Here is a 10524-nt window from a genome sequence, read left to right as displayed (position 1 = left end):
ACGCTAAAAGTTTTTAGTGCTAAAACAAACCGAGCCGTGATACGTTAGCTTTATTGGAACGCTAACATTGTAACACTGCTGCGTCTGTTTTAGCACTAGTAGCGGCTTGCAGCTCCTAGTGCTGTTTTTTAGGGTGACAGGTCCCCTTTAACCCCTTATCACCGACACTAGTTTTCAGCTCAATGACCAGACTCGATTTTTCAAATCTGACAAGTCTCACAATAATTGGTTATAACTTTGGAACGCTTTAACATATCCGGGTGATTTTGAGAATGTTTTCTCGTGCCACATTGTACTTCATGTTAGTTATAAAATTTAAGTGATACGTTTTGCGTTTCGTTCTGAAAAAAAGTGAAAATTTGGCAAAAGTTTGTAAAAATTCTTCATTTTCCAAGTTTGAAATGTTCTGGTTTCCAGACAAGATGTAAAACTACCCAAAAAGTTTGATAATTAACATTTACAGACCTGCGATTTAGAAACTATAGAATTTTTTTTGGAAAATACATTCATTTAGGCCAAAACTGACATTTTCAGAATAAATTAAATGATGAAACGCACTGCAACGCTTGATGCCCAATTCCTCCCGAGTGTACTGATACCCCATATGTGGTGGTAAACTTCTGTACGGGCGCACGGCCGAGTATAGAATGAATGGAGGCGCCATTCACAGCAGATTTGTATTGTCACATTGTGCGACCTATACTTTTTTTTCTTTTTGGTAATGCGAACATATGAGGGCTTATTATGTACGGGATGAGATACAATGTATAGATAATTTATTTTGGGAGTCTAAAGCTAATTCATGAGATTTTATTAACTATTTCAAGGGGGACACAAACAAAATCATCAATTTTTATTTTGGATTGTTAGCATTTTTTCCCCCCGCTCACCGTAACGTAAAAATAATATTTTATCTTTATTTTCTGGTTCACTACGATTGCGGTGATACCTCATTTATATAGTTTTTCTTATTTTTGCTCAATTTTCCTGAGCAAAACCAATATTGGAGAAAATCGCATTGTTTTTACTATTGACAACTTTTCAGGGCCATAACTTCTGTATTTTTCTCTTGTCATATCTGGTTGAGGGCTTATTTTTTGCGAAAACAGTTGTTCTTTTCAGTCGTATCATATTAGGGAATGTAACTTTTTTTGATCACTTTTTAGAACATTTTTTGTGATGGTGTTTGATGGAAAATTGTATATTATGGGAAGTTTTTCGAGTTTTTTTTTTACTTAGTTCACCGAGCGGGTTCAATATTGATTTAGATTTATTGTACAGATTAATACGGACGCGGTGATACCAAATATGTACGTGTTTTTGTTTTATTTACTTTATTTGCATTTTATGTGATACTGGGGAGATTATGGGACTTTTATTTTATTTATTTAATTATATTATAAAAAGATTAAATTTTTTTTTTAAACTTTTTTTTACACTTTCTACTTCTTGGTTTGAATAAGCGATCATCCGATCGCTTATTCAAGCCTTTACACTGCAATACACTTGTATTGCAGTGTATACTGTAAGTAACTGAGCATGCTCAGTTACACACAGCCGGGTCCTGCCAGGAGGCGGAACCCGGCACAGAGAGGAGCCGACAGCCCCGGGTCACTCGTCGGAACCCGGGGCTGAGGCAGGAGGGATCGGATCCCCCGGTAAGCACACCGGGGGGGTCCGATCCACAGGGGACAAACTTGCACGCCGCGGTCATGCTTGACCGCGGCGTGTAAGGGGTTAAACACCCGGGATCGGAGTTTTTCCGATCCCGGGTGTCAGTGCCGGGTCTGGGCTGTGATATCACAGCCCGACTCCGGCACTATAATAACCCGGTGTCCCGAAAACTTCTTCTGACGCGGCGCCGTAGAAAGGCGTCGCGTCAGAAGAAGTACCCTTAATGACCGCCGTAAAAAGGCGATAGGGCGGTCATTAAAGGGAACCCGTCACCACTATTTTCACAAATACAGGTAGTGACAGGTTCCTATAGAGCTCTAGTAACTATCTGACACCCTGCCTGTAGCTAAAAATTGTGCCCCTGAGATTCCCATATATTCAACTTTATAGTTTTATCTGGTAACTAAGCATGGCTACATGTAGTCCAGGTGGGCGTGGCCTCCTCGGGCTGAATCCAGCAGCTCCTCCCCATCCCTATCTCTGTATGCTGCTATAATGTCATGTGACCAGGGTGACATCATCGCAGGTCCTATAGCAGTGATGGCGAACCTTTTAGAGGTCGAGTGCCCAAACTGCAACCCAAAACCTGCATATTTTGTGCAAAAACAGCAATTCAAGCGGTAACTTATTGCAATTTTCTTGCTCCGTGCTGTACCACAGCTTTCAATGGGCCTGAGTGCACCAATATCTTTGAGTTGTCACTGGAGCTTCCCTTCACAGCCTCCTAAACGGGAAGATTCAGGGGTCCACAGGAAGGGCTCCAGTAATAACCTGACCCTGTCCACACCTCCTCTCTCTCTTCCTGCAGCCTCAGGTATACCAGGATGCAGCACATTAAAATAATGCTAAACATGGCAAGTCCTGAGACTGCAGGAGGATCCCTGTCTGGCGAACTCTGCCATGGGGCAACAGCCTGAGTGCCCACTGAGAGGGCTCTGAGTGCCACCTCTGGCACCCGTGCCATAGGTTCGCCACCACTGTCCTATAGCTTTTGTAGCATTAGGAACTGTACACTAAGCATATATGTCATGAAATCACAGCATATTTTATCACATGAAATGACAGCAGCCTGCATGGAGAGGAGTAGAAGTCCATGGAGGCTGCTGTGATGGTTTTAGGTGGTCAGATATGTACATGGGGTATAGTTTTCATATTAAGTAGCTCAAGGACCTTTGATGATGTCACCCTGGTCACATGACATTAGGCCACGCCCCCGTGGACTTGCTCCAAAGCTGCATAGATACCAGGAAAGATTATAACTCTGATTTTATGGGGATCTGAGGGGAACAATTTTTAGCTACAAGCAGGGTGTCAGATAGTTACTAGAGCTCTATAGGAACCTGCCACTACCTGTATTTGTGAAAATAGTGGTGACGGGTTCCCTTTAAGGGGTTAAGACCCTTGTAATCAGTCTGGCAGTAGCTTTGGGTCATTGTCCACTTGGTAGACTCATTACTTCCTGGTTTATGTCTTGAGATGTTGCTTGAGTATTGCCACAAAGAGTTCTATTCTCATTGTGCCATTTATTTTGTGAAGTGCACAAGTCCCTCCTGCAGCAACACAACATGATGCTGCCAACCCAATGTTTCACAACAATGGTCATTATAGCTAAACAGTACAGTTTTAGCGATTCAGTGCATTTGCAAACATCAATCTGTCTTTTTATGTTTCTTGTGGCTGCTTTCTGGCAGAGGGGTCTTACAGCCCATGTGGATACAAAACGTGTTTCACCGTGGGTAATGACAATTTCTTACTAGCTTCAGCCAGCATCTTCACAAGATCTTTTGTTTTTGCGTTGATATGCACATTTCAGACCAAAGCACATTAAGCTCTGGGACACAAAACCCATCTCGTTCACAAGCAGTACTATGGTTAGACATTCCCATCTTATTTGTACATGTGTGTAATTGTTTGTACAGATGAGCAAGGCACCTTCAGGTTTCTGAAAGTGCTGAAAAATGAACCAGAATTATCTTGTTGTTATACAATGGAATAGGCAGTTATCCTGGGGAGTGGGGGCAGGTGTAATACAGTGGGGGAGGCAGGTGTTATACAGTGGGGGAGGCAGTTATGCTGGGGAGTGGGGGCAGGTGTTATACAGTGGGGGAGGCAGTTATGCTGGGGAGTGGGGGCAGGTGTTATACAGAGGGGGCAGTACTTGTTATACAGAGGGGGGGGGGCAGTTATCCTGCGGAGTATTTGTTATACAGTGAGGGAGGCAGTTATCCTGGGAAGTGGGGGCCGTTGTTATAGTGGGGGAGGCAGTTATGCTGAGAAGTGGGGGCCGTTGTTATAGTGGGGGAGGCAGTTATCCTGGGAAGTGGGGGCCGTTGTTATAGTGGGGGAGGCAGTTATCCTGGGAAGTGGGGGCCGTTGTTATAGTGGGGGAGGCAGTTATCCTGGGAAGTGGGGGCCGTTGTTATAGTGGGGGAGGCAGTTATCCTGGGAAGTGGGGGCCGTTGTTATAGTGGGGGAGGCAGTTATGCTGAGAAGTGGGGGCCGTTGTTATAGTGGGGGAGGCAGTTATCCTGGGAAGTGGGGGCCGTTGTTATAGTGGGGGAGGCAGTTATCCTGGGAAGTGGGGGCCGTTGTTATAGTGGGGGAGGCAGTTATCCTGGGAAGTGGGGGCCGTTGTTATAGTGGGGGAGGCAGTTATGCTGGGAAGTGGGGGCCGTTGTTATACAGTGGGGGAGGCAGTTATCCTAGGAAGTGGGGGCCGTTGTTATAGTGGGGGAGGCAGTTATCCTGGGAAGTGGGGTCCGTTGTTATAGTGGGGGAGGCAGTTATCCTGGGAAGTGGGGGCCGTTGTTATAGTGAGGGAGGCAGTTATCCTGGGAAGTGGGGGCCGTTGTTATAGTGGGGGAGGCAGTTATGCTGGGAAGTGGGGGCCGTTGTTATACAGTGGGGGAGGCAGTTATCCTACAATGGTGGAAGCACCCCGTCGTTTTGGCGCTCACCGAGAAAAACTGTCTGACCACATGGCAGGTCCAGAGCCCCAGCCTGCAGGCAGAGCGCGGGAAGCCGACTTCGCTCGAGGTGAGGGAGCTCGGGTCATGCCCATGTTTGGAGCTGCTAGGGCCAGGACCCGTGCATCTGCTCGGCGCTGATAAGCCGTCTCCCAGCTCCGCAGCAGCCGCTCTAACCACGTCACCTGCCGCTTCCGGTCGCCGCTGCGCTCGGCTCTGCACATGACGTTATCTTTCGAATGTTCGAAGGCACCAATAAGCTGCTCCCCCGCAGCACCCCCGCCCCGCCCTTCCACTTGAGCCCGCCCACGTGACGTCACCTCAACAAAGTTGTTAAAAGCTCCCGTCCAAAACGCATTCCAGGGCAGTTCTTACCGAGACTCCTAACTGTCGGTCGGTGAGAATCCGGACTCTTTGGAACCCCCCGTTCTCTGTCTTTGTGAAGGTCTTTCTCGAGCAGTCATGGTGAGTGGTGGCGGGGGAGAACTCCCGTCCTGGGCAGCCGCAGCATCCTTCCGGAGCGAAGGGTGTAGCGCTTCTAATCCCTTCCAAGTAGGGTAACGGGGCATCTGCGACCTGTTATTCAGGCCGGAAGCTTTCGGAAACTTTTTTCTAGCCGGTGCGTATTCGGTATGGGGCGCGGTGAGGCGAGAAGCTGAGGTGGCGGCTCCCGCGCACGTGCTGCGTCACATGTTGCGTCACGGGCCGGGCGCCGCTGCTCCATCCGGACCTCACCCAGCACTTTCCCGCGGGCGGGTGGCGCAGTTGTCGGTCACGTGACGCGCTCCCGCCGCCGGGTGCCGAGTCCTCCATTAGATTGAGGTGCTGGGACAATGAGCCACGTTACCCGCCCTGTGTCTGCTCCCAGTATAGTGGAGCTTTCCTTGTTACTGATTGTTCGGGATCTTTTCTATCTTTGGGATCTGGTCCTGTGCGGCTCCAGAAAGTGTGCGCCAGGCAGTGTATTCCCCTAGAGGTTGGAGAGAGGGAATGGGGTGATGGGCATAGAAGCATCTGTGTGGGCCTGGTACATGGGTACATTGTTTTGTTTAGTATTGTGATGTGTAATATATGGTGTCATTGTGAGTACAGCACTGCTATACAGCTACATAGGCACCACGCCCGCTACCCCGGCCCCAGGAGACAATGGTAGCAGTCTGGTCACTGTATTGTGTAAGGACAGGGGATTTCAAGCGCGCTGCCGGTTCTATAATCTCAGGATTAGATCCATCAGCCGGACTTTCCAGCTTAGCCCTACAGTAATTGCCCCAGCAGTGTCTGTGATGGGTATGATGCCATCTCCCAAGAATGTGAAGGAGGGTATAGCTGGTCATACATAGGTGTGTGCTATAGGATGAAGTCATTGCTTCCCGCAACTTGTCCGTGACTCATGATCTGCTCACAGGAGATAGATCACCCACAGACACTTCCGGGTTCACTGCTGCAGCATGTACAAGGCAGATAAAGCTGCACACAGGACTCTTATATAACTGGTCAGGAGGTGCAGGGATCATCTGATGTGCGGCCTGTGCTAGCTGATTTATGCATATAGTGTACAGTATGTTCTACTTGAAAGGGGAAGAGCTTATCATTTTGGTCAACATTTTTATAAGTGACTAGTTGTTCGTCTGCACTCCCCCATGTTCTAATACAGGAAGTTTTGAGGGGAGACTCAGCTCTCCATATACTCCATGTAGATGGTGTCTCTGGAGGCAGAATCACACTGCCTCTATAATAATCAAAATGTGAAACTAGGGAATACCATGAAGCATATGTGAAGCTTTCTAGCTATGTCTGGAGTGACCCTTTAACCACCTTATGGATGCTGCCCAGAATCCTGTATAACAAGAGACATAAGCAGCACTTTACTAAATGGTTATTCAATGTTGCTCCCATTTTAATGACCATGGTACATTAGTAAGAGACATTAGATCCCATGTGTTTTGCCCCCGGGGATAAACTCTGTGTTGGCGCTATACATAATGGCCAGTATTTCTATCATGGGACCACCTTACTGAGGATGGTCTCTGGTTCTTGGCCAGGCAGAGTTCCCGGTGTATTTCCTCAACACGTGTGTTGTAGCATTATGAACCATTGAGGCTTTAGCTTTACTATAGTGTGGTTAATCCTGTTGCTGCCGGTCTGGCATTCCTCAGTGAGTCAGTGATGAGAAATTTGCTGGTTTCAGCCAGTTTCTAGAGCAGAACAAAAATTAGTATGTGAAGCATATGATTAAGCTTCATGGAGCAGAACAATAGGCACAGACTAACTTGGGAGTGCCAGGGACACTGGGGCAGAACATTCATCAATTGAGCTTTGTGTATAGTGTTGGGAGCAGCCTGCCTAGGTTACAGAAACAGATTGTGAAGGTTGTAAAATCTTCCTTATGAATGGAGCATATAATTCATCTTCATCTACTATGTGGACATGTGGTTGGCTTCTGCTGCACTTCTCTGGCTTTTTGCATCACTTGGTCCATAGTTTAGCACTTGGTTGTGTCCATGTGGCCTAAGAGCTGTCAATACTTGGGCGTTGGTGAGGTTAGCAGGAGTTCTGTTGGGATTAATAATAATCTGCAAGTTAGTGTGTCAAAGGTTTGCTTAAATGACTAAATGACCTGTATTGAAAATGTAAGTGGTGTTCATTTACTGTTATGGGTGTATTGTAGAGGATTGAACTTATTTTTTTTCTCTCTGCAGCGTGAGTGCATCTCTATCCACGTTGGTCAGGCTGGTGTGCAGATCGGTAACGCCTGCTGGGAGCTGTACTGTCTGGAACATGGCATCCAGCCTGATGGGCAGATGCCCAGCGACAAGACCATCGGTGGAGGAGACGATTCCTTCAACACTTTCTTCAGTGAAACTGGAGCTGGAAAACATGTCCCCAGAGCGGTGTTTGTGGACCTGGAACCTACAGTCATCGGTAATTAGTTAAAATATTTGTTTAAAAATTGTCAATGCTTCCAAAACTGTCATAACACCTGCCTCAGTTTGTGTGGTATGCTGGTAAGATTCAGCACCCCACACAACCTGCAGACTTGGTGTCTGCTTTCTTTGAAAGAATGCAAGAATTTATGCAAGAGCATATGCTCTTAGGCTGGACAGTGAATACATGTTTCTATCATTGCTGAAGAGGAATTTATACCTGTGTATTTCATGAGGGACATTGATTTCTTGTAGCGACTACTGAACAAGTTGGTCCTAAAAACAGGTATTCAAGAATTACTATTTGTATCTACAGATGAGGTCCGTACTGGTACATATCGCCAGCTGTTCCACCCAGAACAACTGATCACTGGAAAGGAAGATGCTGCCAACAACTATGCCCGTGGTCACTACACTATTGGCAAGGAAATCATTGATCTTGTGCTTGACAGAATCCGCAAACTGGTAAGTGACTGTTTTGAGGGTGCAGTTATTTAATATATGTTACAATGAATGTGTTTCTTATTGTAATGTCATTTTTCTCCACAGGCTGATCAATGCACAGGTCTTCAAGGTTTCCTGGTCTTCCACAGCTTCGGTGGTGGTACTGGTTCTGGTTTCACCTCTCTGCTGATGGAACGTCTCTCTGTAGATTATGGAAAGAAGTCCAAGCTGGAGTTTGCCATCTACCCAGCACCCCAAGTGTCCACTGCTGTTGTTGAGCCCTACAACTCCATCCTCACCACTCACACCACCCTTGAGCACTCTGACTGTGCTTTCATGGTAGACAATGAAGCCATCTATGACATCTGCCGTAGAAATCTAGATATTGAGCGCCCCACCTACACCAACCTGAACCGCCTTATTAGTCAGATTGTTTCCTCTATTACAGCTTCTCTAAGATTTGATGGAGCCCTGAATGTAGATCTGACAGAGTTCCAGACCAACTTGGTGCCCTATCCCCGTATCCACTTCCCTCTTGCCACCTATGCCCCAGTTATCTCAGCAGAGAAGGCTTACCATGAGCAGCTTACAGTAGCAGATATAACCAATGCTTGCTTTGAGCCAGCCAACCAGATGGTGAAATGTGACCCACGTCATGGTAAATACATGGCTTGCTGCCTGTTGTACCGTGGTGATGTGGTGCCCAAAGATGTAAATGCAGCTATTGCCACCATCAAGACCAAACGAAGCATCCAGTTTGTGGACTGGTGCCCAACTGGTTTTAAGGTCGGTATTAACTATCAGCCACCAACTGTGGTTCCAGGTGGGGATCTGGCCAAGGTCCAGCGTGCTGTGTGTATGCTGAGCAACACCACTGCCATCGCAGAGGCCTGGGCTAGACTGGACCATAAGTTTGATCTTATGTATGCCAAGCGTGCCTTTGTGCACTGGTATGTAGGTGAGGGTATGGAGGAGGGAGAGTTCTCTGAGGCCCGTGAGGACATGGCTGCTCTAGAGAAAGATTATGAAGAAGTTGGGGCTGATAGTGCTGACGCAGAAGATGAAGGTGAAGAGTATTAAACCGTAACTTGCAATGTGCCTTTTCCCCTTGAAGTTTAAGCTCTTGTTTTTTTTTAAAATAAAGTGCCATTTTAATTATGGTTCCTAATAAGTGAAGGCTGCTGAGTTTAAGTTTATGTAAGCTGCTAACTATCTTACACAGTGCATTATATGTGTAATGAAAAGATGCAAGTGACCTCTTTGCATGCAGATGTAAAATCAATATTGCAACATTTGGGGCATGAAGATACTTCAGTTCTCGACCACAGTTCACCTTTGTAAATATTTTTGCTCTTCAGTGTTTAAAGGGTTTATGTTGAGAACAGGGAACGGATTCGAAACTGTTGAAGGGATGCGCTCTTATACACAACAACTTCATACATTTCTTCTGATAACCCAAAGTTATGTTCCCCCAACACCATAGGCAAATGACTGTATCATAACTTTCAGTATCAGGTTGTAGGGTGATCTAACACATCTATGTTCTATGTAGTGGTTCCACAACCAGCCTCACGGGGCTGCTACAATGTAAAGCTACAAAAAAATATGAAAAATAAAATTTCCTGTGTAATAAAGTAAAATAGAAAACTGTAAAGACCTATAATTTTGGTACCAGCAAGTAGTATATTGTGCATTATTCATTTCAGCAAATAAAAAAACATTCCAGAGTTACTGTTACTAGCGGCTTTGCTTCCAACAAAAAAGATGAATAACTTCTTCGGCAAGCTGTATGTGCCCTCATTTGGTACCCATACAAACTACAGCTTATCGGGCATAAAACAACGTTCTACAAAGGGTTTTTATTTGGGGCGGGGAGAAGAGTAAACTACAATATACTGTAAATCGGGGATTGCTATTCACAATAGGTAATGGTCTCATGTCAACAATCTCCCATAGAAGTCATAGGTTTGGGATACATGCCCATGGTTGGATCTGCAGAATTTATATGCTTGATATGAAGATTTCACAAAAAACAAAATGCTCACGGAAGAAGTTTCATTGCTGATCTGATTATGAACATTTTTGGCTTTATTTTGAAATGTGTTACCTGGTTTAAGGGGTCCTCAGAACTTTCTTTGTGAACTTGCTCATATATTAGACAAGTGGTTGTTACAGTACAAGTGTCTGATGCAAGAACGCATAATGCTACAAATAGATGAATACATTAAAACTCAATGTCTTCAATCACATAATTGAGCTAGTTTGCTTTTTCGAGTCACAAAACTATGGCCTTTCTAAAGTAGGCTATGCTATCTGTAAGATGGACACCACAGGATACTACTCCCATGAGCCCTCTGCTCTTGGTAACTTCTCCTCTCAGGCTCTGTTCTCAGTGATTACCTCACTCTTCTGTTACCATAGTAATGATGTGTAACTGCCATCACTGCACATTACATCAGCCTCACTGGCCATACTGGATGTGTCACATGCATGATGAATTTCCCCTATATCAGTAC

General features: G+C 45.7%; 1 protein-coding gene across 1 annotated transcript; it reads left to right on the top strand.

Moving 5' to 3' along the window:
- Window positions 1–4944: 4944 nt before the first annotated feature.
- Window positions 4945–9662, top strand: LOC140117912 (tubulin alpha chain). Its single transcript, XM_072135122.1, has 4 exons — window positions 4945–5105; window positions 7340–7562; window positions 7881–8029; window positions 8114–9662. Exons 1-4 carry the CDS (start codon window positions 5103–5105, stop codon window positions 9086–9088), a joined length of 1350 nt encoding a protein of 449 aa, XP_071991223.1. The 5' UTR covers window positions 4945–5102; the 3' UTR covers window positions 9089–9662.
- Window positions 9663–10524: the final 862 nt, after the last annotated feature.

The sequence above is a fragment of the Engystomops pustulosus genome, chromosome 2, assembly GCF_040894005.1.
Source record: "Engystomops pustulosus chromosome 2, aEngPut4.maternal, whole genome shotgun sequence".
Lineage (NCBI taxonomy): Eukaryota > Metazoa > Chordata > Amphibia > Anura > Leptodactylidae > Engystomops > Engystomops pustulosus.
Note: the sequence above shows the minus strand (reverse complement) of the source record. Positions and strands in the feature narration are given on the sequence as shown.

Excerpts from the sequence above, each read along its gene's own strand:
- LOC140117912 (XM_072135122.1), top strand. Across the intron at positions 7,563-7,880 it reads CCTGGAACCTACAGTCATCG|ATGAGGTCCGTACTGGTACA; the intron begins GTAATTAGTTAA and ends TTGTATCTACAG. Across the intron at positions 8,030-8,113 it reads TTGACAGAATCCGCAAACTG|GCTGATCAATGCACAGGTCT; the intron begins GTAAGTGACTGT and ends TTTTCTCCACAG.